Below are 26,180 nucleotides of genomic sequence, written 5' to 3' on the forward strand. Positions count from 1 at the left end.
CTCTGTTTTTCTCCAGAAAGATGTGAAGAGGCTGGTGACTCTTGGACGGACAAGTTAGCCTTCAACAATCAAAACAAGGTCTCCAACAGTCTTCCGTTGTTCATCCATCCACTTTCCACCGTTTCCTAACCCCCCCACCCAAAAACAAAACAAAAAACCTGGTAAACATGAAGGCTTTGCACAGGACTTCATCGCCTGAGGGCAGAATGGGATTATTAGCTCCTTTGTTAGCCTTCTGGCTACTAGCGTGCCTTGCTCAGTGCAGCGGGCAGACATTCACTACCTTCCACCCGGAGCGGCGGGACTGGTTCTTCAACCACCTGACTGTTCACCGAACCACAGGGTCCGTGTATATTGGCGCTGTGAACCGTGTGTACAAGCTCTCGGGCAACCTGACCCTGCTGGTGTCCCATGACACGGGCCCAGAGGACGACAACAAGGCCTGTTACCCGCCCTTGATAGTGCAGCCCTGCTCGGAGCCTCTGGTCTCAACCAACAACGTCAACAAGCTTCTCCTCATCGACTACTCGCAGAACCGCCTGCTGGCGTGCGGCAGCCTCTACCAGGGCGTCTGCAAACTCCTCCGACTGGATGACCTTTTTATCTTAGTAGAGCCCTCTCACAAGAAAGAGCACTACCTCTCCAGTGTCAATCAGACTGGGACCATGTATGGGGTCATCGTGCCCTCACGAGGCCAGGATGGCACACTGTTTATCGGCACCGCGGTTGATGGAAAGCAGGACTACTTCCCGACCATATCGAGCCGCAAGCTTCCACGCGACCCAGAATCGTCCGCGATGCTTGACTACGAATTGCATACCGACTTTGTTTCCTCATTAATCAAGATACCCTCAGACACGCTAGCTCTGGTGTCCCACTTTGACATTTACTACGTTTACGGCTTCGCGAGCGGCAGCTTTGTGTACTTTTTGACCGTTCAGCCGGAGACGCCAGAAAACGGCATGTCGTCAAGCGGCTCCACCAGCGACCTCTTCTACACTTCTCGCATCGTTCGCCTCTGCAAGGACGACCGCAAGTTTCACTCATACGTCTCCCTCCCCATCGGCTGCGTGAAAAACGGCGTGGAGTACCGGCTCTTGCAGGCCGCCTACCTCGGCAAGCCGGGAAGCGTGCTGGCGGCGTCGCTGCACATCGCCGCTCAAGACGATGTGCTCTTCGCCGTCTTCTCCAAAGGCCAGAAGCAATTTCACCATCCTCCCGATGACTCTGCGCTCTGCGCCTTCACTATCCGTGACATCAACACACGCATCAAAGAGCGCCTGCAGTCCTGCTACCAAGGCGAGGGACACCTGGAGCTCAACTGGCTACTTGGAAAGGATGTTCAGTGCACAAAAGCGGTGAGTTACCCGTACACTTCTTCGGCACTCAGTGTGCAGTTTTAGCAGTTCTTTGAAGATACTCTAATATAGATGTTCACTTCATTAAAAAAAAGAAGCAAATTGTCATAAAATGGACTTAAAATTACACAGTGACAATTTTCTCCTTTTGTTTAAAATCATCAATTGCCTTCCAGGCTCAGGAAGCAGCAGTGAGTGCTTCCGACGCCGTTCCTTGTGAAAAGCCCAATTATCTTTTTGGAGGCCACTGATTTGCCATCACTTGAGTCTCTTGATTTTTCCCTCATTCCCCAGGAGGCTTCAGTCCTACATTGTCTTTAATTGCTAATAAATATTTAAGAATATCATCACGAGTTGTGTGTCCTGCTCTAGTACAGGCTTGTGATCCGTGCTGGAGGTGCACATGTGTTGTAAGGGTGTCGTGATTGATCAAGTCCACTAATCGGTCTTACTTTGTTGCTAATCCGTTCCTGTGGGCAATTTGTTGCCCACTTTTATGAAAATCAATGACTTGTTGGTTCTCATAAATGGGCACCGTTGGCTTTTCTTGTCTCTGATGTGCGAGAAGAGGTCAGAGGAAGGGCGACGTGGGGGGACTGAAGAAACCGCAGTGACAGTAGTGACAAAATTAGTGCGTATTTTTCCCACCAGTCTCCAGCAGAATCTCAAATCATCGCAGCATGTGCTGAAGGGTGCCAGCCGTCACCTGCCATGCTGCGCCGCCCACTACATTCTGCCAGCTGTAGCGTCGCAGAGCTCTGATGTCACATGACACAGCCCAAGAAGCACAATATTCGCGCAAAGAAAATAATACCGTCCTTAAAACCCTGTTCTTACCCATAAATCCATCCCATATTATGGATTATGCAGATGGGTGTCAATGGATGAGGAAGTCTGGAAGCTTATACAAATGACGTTTAACAAGAGGATGTGAGCCTCGCGAACAATGTCGACATGCTGTTAAATCCCCGAGTCGAACGGAGCTGCGCCACTGAAGTCTGCCACTAGTCCAGTGGTTAGCACGTCGGCTTCACAGTGCAGAGGTACCGGGTTCGATTACAGCTCCGGCCTCCCTGTGTGGAGTTTGCATGTTCTCCCCGGGCCTGCGTGGGTTTTCTCCGGGTGCTCCGGTTTCCTCCCACATTCCAAAAATATGCATGGCAGGCTGATTGAACACTCTAAATTTGGAATCTGGAATTTCTCCATTGAGAGACTAATAAAGGTTTTCTTAATCTTAAATTGTCCCTAGGTGTGAGTGTGAGCGTGGATGGTTGTTCGTCTATGTGTGCCCTGCGATTGGCTGGCAACCGATTCAGGGTGTCCCCCGCCTACTGCCCGGAGACGGCTGGAATGGGCTCCAGCACCCCCCGCGACCCTAGTGAGGATCAAGCGGTACAGAAGATGAATGAATGAATGAATGAATGAATGAATTTATGCTCAATGTGAATATATACACATTTATATACGGTATGTGTAGCATTATATACTGCATATACGGTCATACCTCAGTTTTCAACCATAATCCGTTCCAGAAGGCTGTTCGAAAACCCATTTGTTCGAAAACTGAAACTTAAAAAAAAAAATCTTTATTGAACACGTCTGTCCACAATGGAACGCCACCCGAGGAAGCGTCACTTCCTCGTGTGAGGAAGGTGAGAGGAGTCAAGTGACGCATTCAAGTGCGCTCAGTCTGTTCGAGAACCGAAATTCGGTCATCCTCCGAGGCATGAAAAAACTTTACATTTTTGGTCGAAAACCGATTTGATCGAGAACACAGACGTTCAAAAACCGAGGTTTGACTGTACATAAATTACAGATTTGTTCGTTTTTTTCAATCAGTTACAAAAAATAAATATATAATTGAATCTAGCACATGCTATAAATGATTCTGTTCTACTGCGCTATAAATTATTCTGCATCGTTGATAAATTCCAATTTATTAAACTTTTACAGGTTAGGTGACATAATATCTGTAATACCAATATAATTTATTCCTTGTATTCAAAGTAGTTTCCTCATTTTATTTTTCCACATCATCTTCCACTCACGTTTAACAGTGCGTGCAGGAGATACGAGTCATATTATCAAATCTGTCCTGAAGTGGGGATGTGAGGTTGTATTTAAACAGTGATAATTGGGTCATTCGTTTTTGTTTGAAATGAAGTGTAACAGTACATGGGAGGATACCAACATTCACAATCGACATCCATGAACATTGGACAAAAAAAACAAGAATACCGGGCATCAAAGTAAATCCATAAATGTGTTTTTTTGTTTTAACTTTTCAAACTTTGCTTGGTTTTCCCTAATTTCCGCATGCAGTCAAAACATCTTTCCTCAGTTTCACTGCTAACAATCGTCAGGCAGCCAGTTCCTAGTTCCTTAATTATCCCCCCAGCTCTCATTTCTTTCCTGCAGAGCCTTCAGCCCGCACGGCTGAAGGCTGGGAAATGGAGCTGAGGCTGAGCTGAGGGATTCACACACAGCAGCCAATCAAAGATTTATCACCCCGCCGTCCAGCTTTGTGCCATCTGGAGAGTCACAATATCTCCATATAGTCTGGTCCTACAGAGAAGAGACTGTGGAAGTCTTATCACGGCAGCTTGACGGCGATCAACTATCGTACACGACGGCTACCAATTAAACCAAGTCAGAGCAAAGGGATGCTCAGATTGATAAAGACGCAGGGAGAGACATTTCCGAGCGTCCATATCCTGTCACATCTCGCACAAACTTAATTCCAATTCCTTTCCAAATGAAAAACTTTTTTTAATGAGATTACTTGAACGTGAAGGAGGATGGGTGACAAACACCATGGTCTCTGCTTGGATTAAATGTTACACCACTCTTTGATGAAGAGTTCTGTGCTATTTTTAGCCTCAGAGCCCCACTAAAGATAATGGCTGGAGTTTAATTTTTTTTTTTTGCTCTGTTGCCAGAGAAAGATTTGTGATAAAGCAGGAGAGGGAGGGAGGCGAAACCACATGGGTTCCATCGGGATTTGCCTCCACACTGCCAAGTGTGCAAAAGCATGCATCATCCAAACAATCCCGATGTAATCGCAACCAAATGGTCTGGAGCCCCGAAAAAAAACACCATACGTTACATGTGTTTTTTTCCGCCCTAAACAGCTGCAAGATTTCCCATCACATTCATTTTCTGTAAATGTAAATGAACTTTAAATATTTACACTTAGAGCTTTGTGTTTTATAATCAAGAACGCTGATGTGGAACATCCCCGTAGCAATATTGGCTAATGTGACAAATGGAGGGCGTGGCCATCAACGCTTGGGCAATTTTCCCTCTGCAGCTATTCAGCTTTTACTCTAAAAATCCCCTCATTTCCCTTCACAAACCTTTGTGACGGAGCCACATATGGAGGGATGAAGATGAGACAGAGCACGCATTTAAGGCTTTGCAGGGAGAGTTTAGCAATGACAAAACACAATGTGTCTCACCATCTGAAAGCAAAAGCTAGACGGCTGAACTGAACTGTACTCATATGACCTCCTCCGTAGTTATGAGTTTGAAAGCGAAAACTAGAATAGCACTCAGTGACTACAGCATGGCCCCATCCAAGAGTGGGAAAAAATAATAATAATACAGCCACTTCGTGGTCCTGGGATGATGACAAGAAGGCATTCAGAAAGGAAGGACAATTAGCGATTTAAACCAAGACATTTCATTTGTGTCAAAACTTAATCTGTACTTTTATTTCACCGGAACCTACCTCAAGGTTGTATGGATACCTATTTTTGTGACTTAGCAAGGGTCTATCCGACCTCTCACCAAATTCTGGGGGGAATGGTTGTCACTCACGGGCATACGATAGGGGGTGGAAGGTGGGAAACAAGTTGGCTCTGTTCGCTCCCACAACCAAACTCCCTTTTCTAACTCAGCACGCCAATGAGAATACCAAAAGAAAGTGAACACCACACATGTGCACAGTCAGACCGAGTTTTGCGCTAGACTTGCGCTGCGCATGAAAATAGGGCCTTAGTGTGTGTTCACATGCAAATATTATGGCACATAATATTTTTTGAATCCTTTCTGTCGCAAGCCACTCTAAACGGTTCCAACAAGTTCAGTAGAATACTTTCATCCTTGCATCGAATGTGAAGAAAAGTCAGCGTGGATCAGCTCATAGTTATCAAAAAAGCTGTTTTACATCCGAGGTGCTTTTGTATGTTGACGTAAAAAGCCGCAGTGAGGGCAAGGTGATCTTCAGTCAGGCGGAGACCAAACACGTCTTCCAAGGGGCAGAGGAAGGCAAACTTTTGTCCATCCGTTTGTTGCTCGCCACTGCCTACGCCTCTTTCTCCAAAGCTCACCTTCATTGCCCCTCAATTGTCTGACACTGCACCCGCAACTCTGCCTCCCCTGCCACCTCCATCCTCTCTCCTCACCGAGCTGTCGTCTTTTCTGTGCCTCGCCTGGTTCTCGGGCTGTCTCACTGAAGTATTTCTGTCTCATTTCCCTGCGGTGTGTGACATGTCAAAGAGGAACCACATTTCATCTCATTTGTTTTCTGATTTTTCACAATCTGTAGCCGGTGCCCATCGACGACTCTTTCTGCGGTCTGGACATAAACCAGCCTCTCGGCGGCTCCCAGCTGGTGTCCGGACACACCCTCTACACTGAGACCCGCGACCGCATGACCTCAGTCATCTCCTACGTCTACAATGGCTACTGTGTGGCCTTTGTGGGGACGAAGAGCGGGCGCCTGAAGAAGGTGAGTACTTCTTTACCTCTTTCACTGTGAGTGGGTGAAACAAGGATGACCGTGGAGAGTGGAGACTTGCAATCTGCTGTTTCCAACCATACCGTGGCAAACTACCGGACATGATTGGTCAGTTGAAATGCGACTCTTGTAAAGTGCACCGACTCTGCACAGATGGATCATGCTTACCTCCTTCCTTTTTAATGCTGGCTGTCAGTACACCAGCTAGGTGTAATGATGATGGCAGTTTCATTGTAGTTGTCATTTCGAGTTGCAAGTGAAGTGAGCTCCGGTGTCACCTCACCGCGTTGAATAAACCGCAATGGACGGTTAATTTTAATAGGCACCTTTCCGCCTGAGGCCCATTGAAAGTTGGCCTTTCTCCTTTGCTCTCACCCCCTACGGTCTTGGATGAGGGATGTCAGTCAGTGTAAATGGCTGCAGGCCAGTCTATAACGAGGGACTTCTCACCTAAGCCATAGAAAACACAATTTTCCACAGGACCTGCTTACTTGAAGGGTGCAATGGTGTGGAGCAGGGGTCCCCGACCTTTTTTGCCCCACGGACCGGTTTAAGTCAGACAATATTTTCAGGGACTGGCATTTAAGGTGTGGCGGATTAATACAACAAAATATGGTATGAGCTGCATGAAAACTGTGTTTTTTCGAAATATACTAATAAACACAAGGAGCGTCTAATCTGGTCGCTTATCACTATGGTAATGTTTAATGCCTTCAAAATACGTTTTGTTTTTGAGCGTCATCGGTCACGTGACCGAGAAGCGTGGCTTGATATGAGTCAAGCGTGACACAGACGGATGTAATGGAGAATCCGGTAATTTTTCAAAATAAAACATCTTTCGTATTCCGAAATAAATAAAACGGAAATAAGACAAGTTATTTCTGTGCGGCCCGGTACCAAATGCCCTGCGGACTGGTACCGGTCCGCGGACCGTTAGTTGGGGACCACTGGTGTGGAGGAATAGTGTATAATATAATGATAGTATCCATTTAAATCTTTACTGAAGTGTGTGGTTTAAGTTCTTGATAAACTAATGTCATTGCTGACGCTCATGTGTTACGGATTGTGTAAGTTGCTAGCTTGTCTTTAGGTGAGGCAACTTTTGTTTCCTTCCGAACTCATCTACTACAATGGACATGTTCATTGTTGGGATGGATGTATTACATTCAAGTGTCGAACAGTTTGAATACTCAACTCATCGAGTCGACCTGGGCTGTGGCATGCAAATACTTCACTCACGCTGGCAGCTCTAGCAAGCACAGAAGCCCTATCGTCCATTTATTGATCCAACTGACAGACTCTTATTTATTTATTTTTGTGTGTGTGGGGTGGGGGCGGTCATATATTTTAATCAAGAAAATGTTTTTTTTCCCTGCTGTCACTAGCTTTCTATACATTTACCCCACCGGGCGAGTGGTTTGCTACACCTTCCACGTAATGCTTGCGTTTTAATTACCAGCAGCAGTGTGTCCCAGCTGCTCCCCACCCCCCCCCCCCCCTCTCTGCCAACCCCACAACAGCTGCAATGGAAACAAAAGATTGCCACTAAAGGTTTCTAGACACCTGTTTTCGGAAAAATCTTCCAAACCCGCTGCTCTGCACAAGTAGCCGTGGCACGAGTTATTTTTGGTCTCTGCTTATTCATAATTTAATCAATACATCGGGCTGTGGAGTGAAGAATATTCACTGGATGTATTCTGCTGTTTGTGCTGCTAAATGATTTACATCGCCTTGTTTCATACTTGATTAAATGAGATGAGACACCAGAGTGGAGGTTTTTTTTTTTTTCCATTGTCTGACTTGTCCGAGTTCTCCTGAGGCTGACAGCTGCGATTTGCTGTCACCTGCTTGGGAATCCATGCAAAGTAGCTTTGCCTGCTGCTGTGTACTGAAGCTGGCTGCTCTCAGGGGCGTGACTGTAACCACAGTAACACCAACACCGGGAGGAATTAACCATGATGGGAGAAGGCCACCTACAATGGAAGTGTTTTTACACGCTCCAGTAGACAGAGCAGGAAATGATTGCTGAGCTTTTCCACCTCCAAATGGCTTCAGCACACAGGTTGGATAATTCAATTTAGTCAACAATGGTTTATTTAAATATCTAGTCGGACATCTGAGGTTGAACACAAATTGTCATGGTAACCCAGGTTTGTTCAATTTCGAAAATATATATTTTTCACAGTAGGAAAGATTTGCACTTCACCCCCCCCCCCCCATGAAAATTGTTCTTGTTTTCCAAACTATATGACCGTAATTTAAATGTTCTCATTCATTTTAAATTGCTGGTTGACTCAAGTCCACCACAATTGTTGTGTTATTTTAATATTTGGCATTCACTTACTTCGGTGACGGCGCAGCGCATCAGTTTTTAACCAGTTATGTGTCAGTTAAGGAAGAAAATGTGTGTCTCTTGCGGAAAGGACAGCGGTTGTTTTTCCATCCGGTGCCAATTGCTAATTGCGGAGCCTATCCCAACAGACTTTGGGACAAAGATCGCCAGTCAATCACAAGGTGTAATTAGAAAAAAAGTGATTTTCTGCAATATTTGTTTTGCAAAGACTGAGTGACGAGAGACCACGGACATGAAATGATGAAATCGCCATGACATTAGCATCCATTTAATTGGTAATTGCTAAAATACCCTGTGATATATACACCAGAAAATCATCCTCAAATCATCACCCTTTTGGGTATGACGGTTTGCAAAAAAAAAATCCACACACTGTAGAAACAATTTTGTTTGTAGACCAGCGGTCAAATTGGGTGCTTTTTTTTTCAACACTTGGGCCAAAAAATTTTGTTCTTTCTTCAATTTTGATACGTTTGTGATTTCCCCCCCCCCCCCTCATAATTTCAAAACGGTTAACAGTTTGGTGTGAGCTGACAATACTAGAACTTTTTTTTGTTCACTGTTTTAAAGAGGACTCGCATATGCACTTTATATTCAGTATGATTAGCAATTGAGCAGGAATGTGAGATACGTGGTGGTTGTCTGTGACAATGCATTCGAAACTACTTTTTCTTTTATCTGAGTCCCAAGAACAACTTAAGTAAGCCGCGTAGGATTAGTTTTTTATGTTGCGTGTTGAATTAATCGAGCTTGGATGGCAGCCCCCTGTGGTGTAGACATTTCTATGCAAATACGTCATTGGACGCGGATTAGTCACAATTTGCATGCGAGTGCACGCTGCAATGAAACAGGGTGACCAAATATAATTGCAGAAAGGTGCAAAAGCAAATATGATCTCTGCAGCGGGTTGTGAATAAAGACGCATTCTTTGTGTTTCCCAATGTCAAAAATGTGGATGTGTTTTTATTGGGGGTGTTATCCGTACATTCCCTCAGGTGTCCCAGAGGGGCAGGAGGCCCTGCACGGGGATGATAAGCTCCCACTGAGCGTGCTTGGACGCTGCCGGCTTCCTTCACAAGTCACAGCTGTAGGGTGACAACATTTCAATGCTGTGCTGATGATCTTCACTCCCCTCCGCCGCTTTTATTGGGGGATCAAGAGCAGCAGTATTGGTAAAGGTAGGGAGCGAGCAGCCCCAACAACTTATAAGAGGAAGATATGAGAGCAAAAAGGAAGGTGGCATGTTGTGCGTGTGCTTGAGGAGAGGGTTTACGGGGGAAACAGCATCGAAATGCAAATTCAGTGCCGCTACCAAAGCAAGCGAGAGGCTGCACTGCTGCCTGTAATTGGATTGGCTCCCATCCCATAGAACCATCACTCCCCTGGCCCTACACCCCTCACTTCCCCATTCAATCCTCAGCTTTATCCCATCAGACTGGCTGCAGGATGTACTGTAACTGCTCCCAGGGCTGTGCAGGAGCTTTGCAAAAGGCAAGGCGGTAAAGGGCAAGGTTCCTGGCAGGCTTTTTGCCGGGGATTGTTTCAGGTTGAGGCGTTAAGAGTGAGCAGCCACTCAGAAGGCGGGGTGAGGAAAACGGGTTGGTTAGCATTAAGAATAAAACTGACACCAACATGAGCCCTAATTTAAGGCAATTTTCTTTTAATACTGGATGCTGAAATCTCACTGTGAAAATGACGTTGGGAACGGTTAAGCCAATGAAGCTCAAAGGCGATGTCTCCATCAACACTATCAATGGAGTTATTTCGTTGTCTGAGAATGCGGACCATGACCCGACATGAACGGAGATTTCAAGCTCAACAACGATGTCTCACATGAGATCAAGCAGCCTTAAAATGCTTCATTCTTTCGATCATTTCTCGCCTTTTGTAAGAAGAACTCTTCATCACTAAAATCCCTTCAAAGTCTGTGCTTTTGGCCCGCCCAAAATTTACTCTTTTGACTCGTGATTGGTATGATGATACAGTAGCTTATGAAGAACATTTTTAAGTCAATGAAATATTCATTCAGTTGACTCAAAGACAATATTTGTTTGAAAGAAAATGCTCCTCTCATTCTACCAAGTTGTTGCAAAGTTAACGCATTAACCCTTTCGGGTACAGCGGTTACTGCATTGGACAGCTTATCGTGTTTATCTGCTTACAGGGTGTATGAAAGGATTTCTGTTTTCAAAACTGCATTGTGATGGCACCCTGAATTTCTCCGTAAAAATCAGTAGGCTTGATTTATTTTAAACACTTGGTGAGTGTATTCAAATCTTAAGAGGTTTAGCTCAGAACCTGAAGAAATGTGATGGTTTTTTTCCCCCCAATCACTCATGCCCAACCCTACACATCCATGCAGTGATGATGTATGTGGGAGTAAATTTATTTTCAACCTGGAGTAACTTCAATTGAGAAACTTGTGCATGGCGCTGATTGATTTTGGAGGCCAGAAGGTGTTCACCTCAGCAGAAAGCAGCAAGGGGGAAAAAAATCAATACTATGGGCCATAGCGCTTTTTTTGTTGTTGTTGTTGTAACATGGAGAGCAAGCCAAGCCACAATCACAACCAAACAGGACAGTGACAGCGCTGCTACATAAGCGAGGCTTTACACTGAATGTGTTTAAATTCACGCTTGCACTGATGCTTCATAGTCACCCGGAGACAAGAAGGAATATCCCCAGGTCAAATTACCCGGTAGCAATCCGCTGTGCGGTTTATTCCAGTAACACTTCTGCCAAGAATTGCATCATGCAAATTGGAGTCGTGTTTGCGTGCAGTGCGCAGAGCAGACATATCCCACGCTGGGCCTGACACTGGCGGGGAGTAACGACAACATTAAGGAGGAGATGAGCTGTTGGGAGCTCTTCCTTTGATACGAATGGTGACGGGGGCCACGGCTGCGCATGTGAAATTGGATGTTAAAAGACATGCCGGCGATAGATGAATGGGGGCGTTAAAGGCAAGCGCAGCGGAGGCGCATTCTGGATTCCCCCTGCTCGACAGTGACAAACAACATCATCCATCCTGTGTGTGTGTGTGTGTGTGTGTGTGTGTGTCCCTCGTGTAGACTCTGTAGGTTAAGCGCTATTCAACCTGGGAGGTTATAGGGTTCAAGATGTAGCGGGATTTGTTGCGGTGCGTCTGGCAATCTATTTATTCTTTTAGGTATAAACTTACTTGCCTGAGTCCAGGAAATCTCATACAAGAGCTGTGTTAAATGACAGCACTCTCAATGTTGTAGGTTGCGTGGCAGCATGGTAGTACTTAATTCTTTCACAGATTATGAACTTTTCTGTCACAAGGAACTCTGGAACTACCAACATCGAGCCCCAAAGCCATAATATGGTAATCACTTATCATAATGAAAACGGGAAATCAAATCAATAAATCAAAACACAAATTTGGAGGTCACACCTTCATCAACATAGCGATTCCCAGTAACGAACCCCCCAAAAATGTGATGATGACCAAAAAACAGAAGATGGTTCATAAAAGTAGTTGTTTTGACTACAATAAAAGAATGTACAATACTGTATATCAGGGGTGTCAAACATACGGCCCGCGGGCTGGAACCGGCCCCCGTGGAGGTTCGATCAGGCCTGCAGGATAATTTAATTAATATTTTTAATAACCTGCAATTCATAGATCATCCGCTAGCCGGAACACTGTTTTGATCAGAGAAGAAGACAACAGCTGTCTTAGTCGGTCACTGAGATAGACCCAACACAGCAGTAAAAGCTAGCTACCTAATTGCTAGTGAAATCACATTAGCCTCATTGCCGTATTCCGGCGGTAACTTTATTAAACGATGCATGATGAAAGCAGTTGAACTTGTATGTCCCGAGAAGCGACAAGCTTTTGCCAACAAAGGAAATACATGATATTTTGGTTATTTATAGCGGAGTATGGTATAATTTTAATGGTCCGGCCCACTTGACATGTACCAAGGCCGTATGTGGCCCACAATGTCAAATGAGTTTGACACCCCTGCTGTATATGATACAATATGTTTTACGATGCCAGTCGTTTAAATCTGAATAGATCAGCTCATTTGACAATTTTTTTTCTGCTATTGTTAATTTGTTACTTCTCTGAGTTTGTGAATTAAAGGCATCATTTTGACATGCCTTCTGTACTGTCTCTCATTTGATGATATGGGCGTACGTAATGTTTTGGCCCACGACTAAAGTCCATTTCTGATGTGGCAAGCAGCATTCAGAGCACAAATAGCTCTGCCTGGAAACTCCAAGGTTTCTCTCATCACACACTGCGTGCCGGGTGTTTATGTTTGCTGACAAGTCAGAAGTTGCCTTGCGCTGAAAGACTTCTGGCTCTTTATCCAGGAAGCTTTCAGCCTTGACGAGCATCTTCAGGGCTAATTAATCCTTCCCATCACGCGCTGATGAGTCATTTGCAGTCTGTTTGGACGTGACGCCAGGCAGCTGAGCTGGACCACTTCAGAGGGTGGTTCAGGTGTTTAACTGGGCCCGTTTCCTGTCGGGCTGGTTGGCATCGCAGCGGGTTAATGGCCAGCTCACTCGGCTGCCAAATCAGGATTGGGAGAATGTAAATTAGCGTGGCGTTGCCGAGGGCCACAGCTGATCATGATGCTTAAAGGGTCGGGGTGCTTGAAAGGCTCGTAAATGCACCCAGCTGCTCCCGCCGAGCGCTTGTGAACAAGTGGTGAACAACCCTATCTTCCACCAATTTACACCCTGCCCTACCGCTGAGACGACAGTAGAAAGGGAAACGTGGAGTGAGGCTCGCGACAACAGCTGAGGCCTGTAATAACAAATAAATGAAATCTTATCCCGTCGGCAAAGTGGTCCAAATGCCTTTGAACAGAAGCTCCTTTCAACTTAATACTTCTCAACCTGGAGAGGAAATGCCAAAGAATTATGATTACGTTTCCTACAGACCCGATCAAGCAATTGGTTGCCGTGTTGAACATGTGGAATTTGATCAAGGTAAAAATTTCCGACATTAAAGTTACGTTGCGTGTTCATGCCAGTCTGAAGAGACGGCGACGTAATGATTTTTCCAACAAACGAGTCGATTCATTCATTTCATTTCCTGTCTAAATGGGCTGCAAACAGAAATCAAAACCGAAAGTAAACAAAGATTAAAGTGAAGCGCAGCATGGCAAAGTTGCCTGCAGAGCCAATATAACACCGAAAATGAAAATGGAAAAAAAAAAACTGTCAATGTTTGTTTTCCTATGAGGGACGAATTCACCAAATGATCGTGTGGCTTTTTTGTGGTGCTAACCAGTAAATAATGGAGCAAAGAGATAGCATCCAAATCACAAACGACGCGCAGATGGCAAAATGCGTCCACTAACTGAGAGACCAAGCAGAATGCGTCTTTGTGCGACGGTGGTATTTGCACATATTTAAACGAGGGAATATGCATATATTTGCTGGAGAAATTGCCCACTTCTATGCAAATGAGTCTTATTGATAAACAACTTCTAATTCACCAATAGCCAAACACAGTTTGACGAGTGACACGAATAAGCCGCAGTAAACTTGACGCTCCTCTTTGGAAGCCTCTTTTTTGAGGGGACACGTAGAGGACATGTTGTCCTAAATTATGTAAACACACAAACACACACAAAAACAATTCCCCCCTTGATAACATAATTTTGGACCATAAATGAAAGCTGTTCGGTTCGATGTACTCGTGACATGGTGTCCAAATTTCCAAAAGATATTAAAAAATTAAAAAAACAACAGAAAGGTGCACAGAAAAATGACATTAAATTGAGCAGGTTGTTTTAATCCTTTCAGGGAAGGCAGTTACTCCAGTAGACATGTTATCCACGGGGATAAATAAAGTTTTCTGAATTAATCATGTTATCAGGTTACAGGGTGCATGAAAGGGTTAAATGGGTGCGGTTTGACTTGTGATTTGCAAAAGAGTCTCTTCCTAGTAATTATTTTTCTGCCGCATTGTTCTTGGCGCAAAGCCGCATTTGGACTGGATATGTGCAATCAGTGAAAACGGCTGCAAATTGCACTCAGCCGTCCAATTTGGTGGGCGTCTGCGCTGGTATGTCATTAGCGCAATATCTTTTGTGAATAGGACGCGTTAAGACGGAGCAAAGCGTGGGTGCAAATGACGTGCTGTTGTAAGTGCTATCAACGGCCACAGTTCATTCTTGGTGGATTTGGCCCTGAGTGCAAATGGAGTGTGCTCACCTATGCTCGGGAAATTAGTGTGTCAATCCTGTACACTGTGAGAGTTTGTTTTCATATGCTGAACTAAACATCACTAGGCCGCTAATATTAATAGCCATCCATCCACTTTCTGATCAAATTTATCCTCACAAGGGTCGCGCGGGGGGTGCTGGAGCCTATCCCAACCGTCTTCGGGCAGTAGGCAGGAGACACCCTGAACCGGTTGCCAGTCAATCACAAGGCACACAGAGACGAACAACGATCCGTGCTTACACTCACAGCTAGGGACAATCTGGAGTGTTCAATCAGCATCCAATGCATGTTTTTGGAATGTGGGAGGAAACAGGACTACCTGGAGAAAACCCACACAGGCACGGGGAGAACATGCAAACTCCACACAGGAAGGCCGGAGCTGGAATTGAACCCGGTACCTTTGCACTGTGAGGTCGACGCTGTTCACCACTGGCTCACCGGGCCGCCAACATATTAATGCAGTATATTTATTTGGTTATAAATGCATATAATGTGTGTAAATGGGAAGATATCTAACCATGAAAATCGGACTGTTCAGAAGGGAAATAATAGTAAGAATCCAACTTAAAAAACAAACAACAAAAACCAAAACTCAATTCTATACACCCGGAGTACAGTCCGCATGAATCAATTTAAAGCATGCCCACAGTTTTATTGCTCATCCCAATAAGGCGGCTCCATTTATAGAGTGAAGTTGAGCAAAGCACTGAAGAATGTGAGACACTAAAACCATAAAACCACACAATAAAAATCAGGAAATTGAATGACTTGTTTCAAAGAACAAAAAGCAGTAAGATGTGGCATAACAAAGGGGTGGGGGTGACGCCGCTCAGGACTGGCAGTCCTCAACCACTGTTCCTTTGTGAAGAAATTATGACAATTATTTTTTGTGAAGGGATATATATATATATATATATATATATATATATATATATATATATATATATATTCTCTGAATGCAAATACAAAGCATGACATCTTCAAATGCAAATAATTACAACATACTTTTTGTGAAGAAACAATTACCTATTTGAATTTTTATTTGCATTTGAAATACCTCCGTTGTGACAGCATGGCTTACATGAACTAGGAGCGACCAAGATAAACTTTTGGAATCACAAGTACGGTACCAATGTCTACTCTCTCCACTCTTAAGGCTCTTTGCTTTTGTTCTGTCAGAGAGGATTTTTTGGACTTTTAATAGTCCGGTGCAAAATAAATATTTACAGTACCTTTATCATCAACCTCACGCACATCGAAAGCCATTTGGCAGTTCTTATTTGAAGAAGGTGATTTAGTTGTAGCAAAATAGGAAATTTGTGTTTTATTTTTAACCCTTTCAGGGACAGTGGTTACTACAGTGGCCAGCTTATCATGTTATCAGGTTATTATTCGACATAATATTGAAAATATGGTCCAAATGGCTTAGATTGTCTTAGGTTAACAAATGAAACTAAACAACTTAACAATGAGTCATTTTCTTTCCACGTCAACCTTTTTTGTTTGCAGTGTAAATATCCTGCAGTATCGCATTTGCAATGGTGGTTTAAATATTACATATTCTCCATTGTTTACTTTGCTGAGCATCGAGCTCTCCTCTGTCGTCGTCCCTGTGACATTGTTAAAAATAGGATTCATTTAAGACTTTCGTAAGCCTTCTTGAGTTTCAAAATTTACACTTGAGATCCATTGAAATTGTTGATTTAAATGTTACAACAGTTCAGTGGCAATGTGGCAGAGCAAGTAAACTCCAATGCACTGTTTGACAATACAAATAAACCACAATCATGCAGCATCAGCCTTTCATTTAAGAAAGAAAGAAAGTTTGTTTAAGAGACTTTCACGTCCAGGATCCCCTGCCGTACTCTGATGAATGGCAGAAGCTAGCGTGTTCTTCCAACCCTCCGTCCATCCATTTTCTGAACCACTTACCTTTTTGGACCAATTTTTAAATCCATCAGCTAGCTTGGAGTGCAAGTGCCGCTGTGATGGCGCGAGAGGTCAGCAATGAAGTGACTGTCCAGTTTGGCTTCAGTGACTGTTTAACAGTTGAATTTAATGCTCGATAGTCAGATAAATATTTCATAGGCACGCAATGCAACCCGTGTGTAGTTCTTCAATGTCGCAGAGTTTCACATGGCACACGAGCTTCTTCCACATACATTCTTTGCACATATACGGCGTTCATTTTTGACGGCCAAACTCGCCACTCAATTCGAGTCATCGCCGATGGTTGACAAGCCCTAGTTTATAAAAAGGGAATTTTTCTTTATTAAAAAGTTTGGGCCCTCCAATTGATCTGGTTGACTTCCTTCTTGACCTCCACTTCGTTGTCACCCTTAATCCAGTAAAAGAGGCCATGGAGGGCACAAACATTATTCCACATCATTCATCATCTCGATTTCGCAGACCTGGCCCAGGCTCCCCCAAACACTCGAGTGTAAACAGGCCAGTGGAGGTCTGGTGAGCCCCCGCAGTTGCACTCAAGCTAGCCTTACATCTTCTTTTGCTCAGCCTTTTATTTTCTCAGCAAGGCCTTAAACGTGTTCCACTCTAGCTGGCTGCGTTCATTCTTGATTCTCCATTTCACTCCTCTTCTTCGCCCCATCCTTTTGAGATCTTGCTGTTGTTGTCCGTCTTCTCCTCCTCTGCTGCGACTATCACAGAGGCACATTCTACCCTGCAGTGATCTCATTAATCGCATTCAAACAGCTCTCTCCCGCCTCCGATCCGTCTCCCGCTCCTTTCTCCTCCACTAATTGCTTGCTCTTTTCTCTGCCGGTGTCTCCAAGGAGGCGTTTTTCATTATCTAACAACAGGAGACTAATGCTCATACAGTGCCTACATTTTTACTACACACAGATTCTATGATCGCAGCCTTCATTTAGCCCAAAGACATACAGCAAACGTAGCCGACTCCCAAAGGACGCGAAGACAAGAGTCGTGTAAATCCACAACTATGTTATTGCTGTGCAACGGATTCAATCCGTGCTTCCACGAACTGAGCCGGTTCATCGCGTTACATTTTATGACTCTGGGACTTCACAAGGACCCCCTACTGCAATCAAAGGCGATTTCATTTGTTCTGGCACGAACTATTACGCATTTCGCCAAACATTTGATGAGTTATCTTTGTTTCATATTTACAAGATATTGTCAAAGGTTTACAACTGGCAACATGTTATTTTATATCTTTGCCTTATATAAACACACTTTCCCCCCTTACTGTTTCATTTTGTATGAAATGTGATCATTTATACTGTCAGCCATGCAACTTGCTGATGTTCACCCAACAGGCTAAGCAATAGCTAAGCTTGTGTTGATTCTTTTTTTTTCTTCATTTGCATGATTGTACCCTCATTATATACATCTTTATTTATTGAATTAACCCTTTCCTGCACCCTGTAACCTGATAACATTATAAACTGTCCACCGTCCCTGAAAAGGTTAAACTGTTTCGGTTTTTTTTTTTTTTACTTTGTTTTTTTAAATTTGCATTGCTCTTTATGTTATAGGTTGCTCATACGTTTACATACTCTGAGGCAGTGGTTCTTAACCTTGTTAGAAGTACCGAACTCAACCAGTTCATATGCACATTCACCGAACCCTTCATTAGTGAAAAATAAAAATGAGATTTTTTACAAATTCAAGACATGTAAAAAAAACCACATTTATTAAAAACAGAAAAAAATCAATACAATTACATGGGCTTAGTATATATATTTTTTAATTGTATGACATACTATCACAAATTAAATTTCCTGCAGCACTGATTGGACAAGCAATGCAATGTGATCATCTGCAGCCAGTGATGGCCAAGTAGGCGTGTCATAACAAATTGACATCTTGAGTCGGGTGTGTCTTAACCATCATGACAGAGGCTCCGTCGAACCCCTGAGACGATTCACCGAACCCCGAGGGTTCGATTGAACTCACTGCTCTGGGGGTATGAAAACTTCAGAGCCCAACTGTATATTTTTTCTTAGCATTTTTGTATTCAGAATCTCCAAAATACATCCAGAATGAGGAAGTCCAGCACTTGGCTGCCTATTCATGTTTTTTTTTTTAGTCTGCAGCCAACGGAGTTACCAAGGGGAGAACATTTGAAATTCATAGAAATTCTTATCAGCCGGTGTTCTTCTCATTGAACTGTTGCTGCAAAAAAAAAAAAAAAAAACGTCTCCTAGATGGTGTAGCCCTCACCATGTTTTTCCGCATTTTCAGCAATCAAAGAAAAAAAAATCTGTCAATTAAACATCCTCTCAGTTCGCAGCTGCAGTGAAATGAATAAAAATGTCTCTGATGTCATTTTCCCACCTGACCTTGCTGTCGTATGCAAAGGCACCAACGTACGCCTTGTTTGGAGTCAAGAAAACAAAATCCTAAAAATAGATTAGCAAGCCATGTTGTCAAAGTGGATGGCTGGCCCAGTGCCAGACAATATTGATTTGCTTTACAAAGCAACTTGAACTGTGATTAGCTAATTCATTACCGTTGCCTTTTTGAGTGCTCCCAAATTAGATTAAAGGGGTGATTGGTAGGACAAAAGGGGAGGACGTAACCTCATACTCGGTAAACTTGAAGCAATTTTTGACCATAGATAGAGTGGAAACTCAAAGATAGAGCACAAGGACGCACGGGGTCGACATCATGAAACGTTTTAGTGTACAATCAACTAATTGTTTAACATTATTAATTTTCCATTGTGTAAAACTGATTTAACCCTTTCATGCACTCTGTAACTTGATCACAAGATCAGCTGTCCGCTGTAGTAACCGCTGTCCCTGAAAGGGTTAAAAAAGAAAAATAAACATGGATCAAGTGTTTCCTTCACTCTTGTGTTTGTTAGACATCATGCTGAAAAGGGATTAAATATGTATTTTATTTCAAGGATGAGAGTAGCTTCCTCCTAATGTGCATGTGTCGGTTCATCTTGATGGATGTGATAAATGTTACAAACAAATGTTGCCTCACCACAGGCAAAGCGACTCAGGCACGTCTTCAGCTCGTGCGTTTCTGACCGGACGCCGAAGCTTTACGCTCCGCAAGTTGGTCATGTGTCATGATTATGACAATTAGGGTTAGCGCTGAAGCTCCACGTTCCTTCTTGTTAGGAGATGAAATACCACAGCCTTGAGATCTTCCTGTCTATCGTGTCATCTGACAGTGACAGATTGAGGGGAAAGACAATTGTCCCTTTTTCTTTGTTTGGCTTTCACTCCAGCAGGCCTTACTAACATCCTCTCGCACTGTCGTTACAACGCTTCATCTTTCTCCCGGGCTAACCGAAGAGCCTGCCACCCACCACTCCAACCGACCATCAGTCTAATGAAGTGTGATAAAGCGATAATAGCATGTGATAATATTTCACCAGGGGGATAGTCATTCCCGCAACCTTTACCTGTTCACCACTTCAACATCAGTATGCAGAGATATTTGTCACTGTGCGAGTCGACGCGGACGTTTCAGACCTCATTTATAAATTCTGTCATCCACTTCAACAGTTACGAGAAACATTCGTTTTCCAGTGTGTCTTAAATGTTTTTTTTAATAAATGAGACATGCAGTTCTCAAGTTTTTAATCATAAGTGTTGGCTCCATTTCGCAAAGATTTTTTTTTGTGTTGTGCCTTTCTTTCAACAAAAGCTGCTGCTTATGCCTTTAACGTCGGCATTATAGCCAAACATCTTGTTTCTGGCCACTTTTTAAATGTATAACATACATTGTTTGTGACAGGACTTCATTATATCCTGAGTCCAGTGCAACAGTTTTTCTATTCAACCCTCAAGTAGTCACGAGCGCCAGTCTTTTTGGATGACAGTTACTTTTTGTAAGATCCAAACAATAGTTTGTTGTATTTTGTTCCATTTTGTAGTCGTTTTTGAACGACTACAATTATTGCTTTGGAGGCTCCTTATGAAGGAGATTTTCCATAATGATTGTCAGACAAGTGAAAGTCACATGGGGAATATTTGCAATTGCGAAAGGCACCTGCCTCACCAGAGCGCCAGTGCCCGGATGCTGACATATTATTAGCAAGGTCGAGGTTTTCAAAGCACAGAGTAGCAGTGAGCAGCCTCCCTCCTTCACAGGTCAGCACCGTCACCACTGTTACTCATTAAACCCTAATGGTTCGCGGTTGGGAAAACACAGTGGGGGCCTCTGGAAACTTGACTAAAGGTAGGGGTCAAGGCCAAAGGTACGGGTCAGAGATCCCCAAGACGGAGATGTGATGATTTGTTTAAATTATAACACAGCTGCAGGCCAACAACAGTTGTCTGTGACTCAAAGGACAAGTTAAAAAAGCCTTCTCAGAATAAATTGCTAAGTGTTGCGTGTTGCGATCTGCAGCTTCAGTTGACAGCAGCTGTTGGCCTTGCTGGTTGCAAGTACTTGTGTGTTATGTTTTTGTGCACCTGTGGAGCGTGGACTAGCAATAAGCCAGATCAACCAGTTCCAGGTGAGAGTTGTTGCCGGTTAGGTTCCCCAGGGCAAAGATCTTGTCAAGATCATCTGCATGTTGCTTCCCAAAGATGTGTTTGTTTTTACACAACCTTCAGCAGGGTTTTTATATTGTATATTGCCAGTTGCGATTATTTGAAAGTCACTCTAAAAACGTGTCTTGCCCAACTCAGGTGGGATAGCTCACCCGCGACCCTACTCAGGACAAGAGGTATGAAAAAAATGGATGGAGGGTTCGCAAACTATGGAAATGCAAAAGAGGAATTTGACATGTAGACTGGTGTCTTAATAATGTCCGTGGCTGGCTTTCGGCAAAATACCCTCAATGTAATGTTTCGATTCAGCTCTAAATAGTGGGATTGTTATTTGATTCGATATGGTACGGCTGTCGCTTTTTTTGTGTGCATAAACCCTTTCAGGGACAGCGATTAGTAGAGTGAACAGTTATTCACATGTTGTTTTCTCTTATATTATTTAATGTTAATGTCACAGTTGTTCATCAACCACCACAATGGACCCTTATGTGTGTTGCCAACCCAATTTTTTTTCATTCCTAAAGACGAATAAAAGCAATTGAGAAAAAAATCCTAATGTAGGTTATTATTATTTGTGCATCAAGGGGTTAATACGTGACAACTGATTAAAGCTCACCAGATTTCAAGTCATCCAAATTAATCAAATTCCAATAGAGCATAAATCAGCAACGTCAAACCAATCCGGTGCTCATCTCTCACAAAACATGGTTCGATACCTGGGATGCGTTACGATTCAAGGTTGCGCCGATTTTAAAATGTAACATTTTTGTACGTTAAATCGTTTATGTATCATTTCTTGGTGAAATCAAGGCTGGTAAAAATAAATTATCAATCATGTGTCCCCTTCAGTCCATTGATGGCCTTTAATAAGACGATTCCAAAACAGATTTCCTTAACACGACAAACAGTGGTTCAAATGGAGCATTGCCTTTATAATTTCGCTATAGCAAAAAAGTAGATCTTTATTGTGCTTTCACATTCCAGTTGTAGTCACCTATTTGTATGAGGGAGGTGTTTGAGAACTCCCTTGATCATACATTGAAAGACACTGCGTTTCACTCTATTTCAAGAGTGTTTCATCACACATAAATGCATGCACCCGCACGCATGGATACATTGGGGAGGAATGGAGAGGAGGGCTCGAAATGCTGATGTCACGGGGTTTTTTAACCTAATGAGCCTGGATCTGGCTGGGTGAGCATTTGGGGGTGGGGGTTGAGGGGCAGGTATGTGCTGTGTCTGGACCACGGGGGTCGTGGCGCTCAGCCCGGAAGGTGCGGCAGATCGGATGACTGAATCGTCTCGCTGGGCTCGTCGGCTCAGAAGGGGGATAAGAGGATGTTTGGGTTACAACATGCCGGGAATGCTCATCTCTTTAAATGAGACACTGTCGAACAAAGTGCCGCTGATCAGATTAGCGGGGCGGATCGGCATCCTCCCCCGGTTGTCAGAATCTGGCTGTCCGAGCCTGTTGACGAGAAAATGCGAAACAGGGTCATGCTACTTTGCTAGTCACTACATACACTTTTTTCTTTTTTTTAGAGGCCAATCAAGAGGGTCATCCTGTAAACATGCAGTCCACTAAATAAATGAGTGAAAGTTGCAGCCGGTAGAGCACACAGCAAAATATGAAAATGTAAAAGCACTAATAGACTTTAACATATGAAATGAAGATTTGATGGAGACGATTATTCCAATGAGAACTTTTCATGGTACTTCAGCAAATATGGCTACATCACAGCCAACATTTGAGTCAAGAGAGGCAGTTTCAACATCTTTTAGCTGTAACTAAGCAGTTCAGATAATGGATGCAGTTAACATAGACACAAAGACGTTAAAGTGAATAATAAATGTTTAATTTGCTATCGATGTTTACCTCTCCTTTGGTTTGTCTGTCCGCTGGAATGCGAGATCGACCGAGACGAACGCCCAATAAAATTTTTGCAGTTTTATTTGTCTCTCCAAACTTGCTGAACATGTAAATTGGTTAGACCTTAAATTTCAAGAGGAGCCTCTTAGTTCACGGTGTACTCGTAGCACTGTCAAAACACAAATTGGAACAAAACATTTGCGCTTCAAATTAAAGCAAATGATGATGGCTTTCCAAATTTCTAATAATTATCTCCATAAAGTATCACGTAGACAAAATCAGCTTCAGGATGTCTCAAATGTTCGCTAAATAGGATGCTTCCAAATCAGCAGAAAAGTATCCTTCCGGAGTCAGTCTATGAGTTCTTTGACTTTTAAAGGTCAGTTTCTACATCAATCAAGTTCAGCAGTCATCTCATATTTTGAAAAATGCCCAGTTGATTGATACTCCCACCTCCCATCTTTCACTGTCCATAGCTTATCCTTCTTGCCACGGTACATGCGGGCCAAGCAGCAATCCCTTATAAGGCCAGACAAAGCCCCTATCTGGCCTCTAATTTCCAAATCAGATCTTCCAGTAACAGGACGGTTTATTTGGGATTAAGCCTGGAATGTCACGTTGCCTCTCATTGGTTGGGGCACATACCTTCAGCGATGCACACTTTCCTAAACTTACTCCCACTGGCCCTGAATGTATTTCACCTGAAACATATTTTTGCTTCTGTCTTTCTGCACTGCACTTCCCCTACGCTGTCTCTCCAGACTCACTTGTGTTCGGGGGGGGGGGGTTGACTTCCAGATGGTTGCTTACTTTTAGCCAGTTGTGTATACAGAAAGGCAAACAAAAGACTAAGCCGCGTCTGAGCGCAAGACAAAAAGAGGAACGCAGTAAAGCCACATAGTACAAGTCTCCAGCAAACACTCTTAAAGCAGCCTCGGAGGAATCTGTGGTTCAGCATCCATTGTATTCAAAAGCCCTTTTTTTCCCTTTGCCATCCTTACATCGTTCTGTCAGTCTGCGCTCTCTCAGCATGTTTGCCATTACAATTTGATGTTTCCACAGGCCTTTCCTCTTCCTGCGGAGCTTAAATATGTAGTGTAGACGCGGCCTGTGTGTGTGTGTGTGTGTGTGTGTGTGGTTTGTTGTCACAGAGGTTCTGTTTCTGATTAGGGCCCACTCTCACTAAGCATTCCCTCTGCCACCACATTTGGGGGTTTTGCTTGGCGACGTAACCGTCAGTGAATTTCATCCAAGGCCCTAATTGTTTTAAAAAGGCTGGCAGGGGTGACTTGCTGCCTGACTTGCGTGTCTTTCCGTCCTTTGTTCGTGCCGCGTTCTTAAAGCGCCTCTACGCTCTTGCCGGGTTCCTCCCACCTCTCCCAGGGTGTAACACGCATACACGGATGAAGGGATAAGATGGGAATCTCATGTAGCCTACAAGGCTTGTCTCCTCCGGGAGCTCTCGCAAAGCTCATTAACCCGACGGTAGTATCCACATGCTTCCATTAAAGGGAGGCACCTGGCTCCCGAGGGCCCAACAAGGAAATGACACGTCCAGTCTCCTTGTTCTCCATCAGCATCCTTAACACCCTTGGGAGAAGGACTCATTACACCCCGGCCTACCGGGCTCAGATAGTGACCCTTTGGGATTCTTTTTATAATGGTGGCATTTATTGATGTTGGAGTGTTGACTTTTCTCCCCACTCAGCTCTGCTGGGATGTTCCATGTGACATTCCAAACTAATCCTGATGCCTCAAGACACTATATTGGGAGTACAGAGCCTTTGGGGGAAGGAAATTTCTACCCGTTTTCTATACTAATTATTTTTCTATGCACAATCCTATCTCCTGGCAATTAACAACAAGTCCCCAGCTAACCCTACATGTGCTTTTTAAATGTGGAAGGATGCTGGAGTCACGCATCTCATCTTAATAGTCTCACAAGGGTAAAGATAAGATACAGTATCCTTTATTCGTCCCACACTGGGGAAATTTACAAAAGGGAGTAGAAAAATATCATGGTTAATTATAACATGGAAAAACAATCTCAACTTTGACAAGTGACAACACGTATGATGTTGATGAGAGTCCAACTGCTTTGATTGCCTTTATCTTCTCTTACTCTTCTTCTCTTACCATCTTGCGTTGTGGCCTTAAGATTGAACAACTTCTCGAGCGGTGTTTGAGGTTGGAAACAGAAGTCACCCAAAACAGTAACTGATGTCTCAGGTCGGATTGCTGCTTGCATGTTCATAAACAAAGTAAAACAATATTATAGTATCTACCACAATACAGTCCAAGTATCAGCGATCGAGTTTCAAGTTGATGTTTCCTCTCACATCTTACCTGCAGACTTAAAAAATACATTTCCTGCATTAACATTTTAGAATACCGTATTTTCCGTACTATAAGGCGATTCGGAGTATAAGGCGCACCTTCAATGAATGACCTATTTTTAAACTGTTTTCATATATAGGGCGTACCGCAGTATAAGACGCATAGAATAGAAGCTACAATAGTGGCTGTGGTTGCTGTATGCATCCACGAGATGGTGCGACGCTAAAGAGAACACAATACAATGCAATACAGCTTTATTTATATAGTGCTTTCACAACTGCTGCAGCTATAACAAAGTGCTTTACGAAACATTTAAAATACTACGTTCAAAAAATCCGAATATTGATCATTATATAAGACGCATCGGGTTATAAGTTGCGCTATTGGCTTTTAAGAAAATTGAATGCTTGTAGGTGTGCCTATCGTGCGAAAAATATGGTAGACGTGTTCCTTTTGTGTATAATTAAAACAACTTTGCAGGCTTGAGAAGAAATCTAAAGTGACGGAACGTGAATACATGGTAAGCAGACGTAGTTTAGCTGGAAATGCACTGTAAGCCTCTGGAGCAGTTGCAAGACTCAGATTAGCCAAAGTCCTCTTTAGAGCCAGGTCGGCCATTGAAATGTACACTGTGAGTAATTGCCAGTGAAAAGCCTAAATCTTATTTGGTGGTGTGGGCAATGCATCGCAAATCTGCGTGGTGATTCCCTGGCTGGCGGCGGTTAAGCAGCTTGGCAAAGACTTAGCCCTTTCTAATGCCCTCACTCGTCCTCTCGCACCACGGCGGCGTGCAGAGATAAGCAAAACT

At 43.6% G+C, this 26,180-nt stretch overlaps 2 protein-coding genes across 4 annotated transcripts in view; one reads left to right on the forward strand and one right to left on the reverse strand.

The window, feature by feature from the left end:
* Positions 1-26,180, reverse strand: part of pofut1 (protein O-fucosyltransferase 1) — a 404,965-nt gene that overhangs the window by 220,756 nt on the left and 158,029 nt on the right. The window lies entirely within an intron of this gene.
* Positions 1-26,180, forward strand: part of plxna2 (plexin A2) — a 195,841-nt gene that overhangs the window by 32,699 nt on the left and 136,962 nt on the right. For all 3 annotated transcript variants that reach the window (XM_052059388.1, XM_052059387.1, XM_052059390.1), the window contains exons 2-3: positions 17-1,358; positions 5,908-6,090. In XM_052059388.1, coding sequence (XP_051915348.1) covers positions 168-1,358; positions 5,908-6,090 — 1,374 coding nt within the window. In that variant the 5' untranslated portion in view covers positions 17-167. The remainder of the gene's footprint in view (positions 1-16; positions 1,359-5,907; positions 6,091-26,180) is intronic.

This window comes from Hippocampus zosterae, chromosome 2 (genome assembly GCF_025434085.1).
Source record: "Hippocampus zosterae strain Florida chromosome 2, ASM2543408v3, whole genome shotgun sequence".
Lineage (NCBI taxonomy): Eukaryota > Metazoa > Chordata > Actinopteri > Syngnathiformes > Syngnathidae > Hippocampus > Hippocampus zosterae.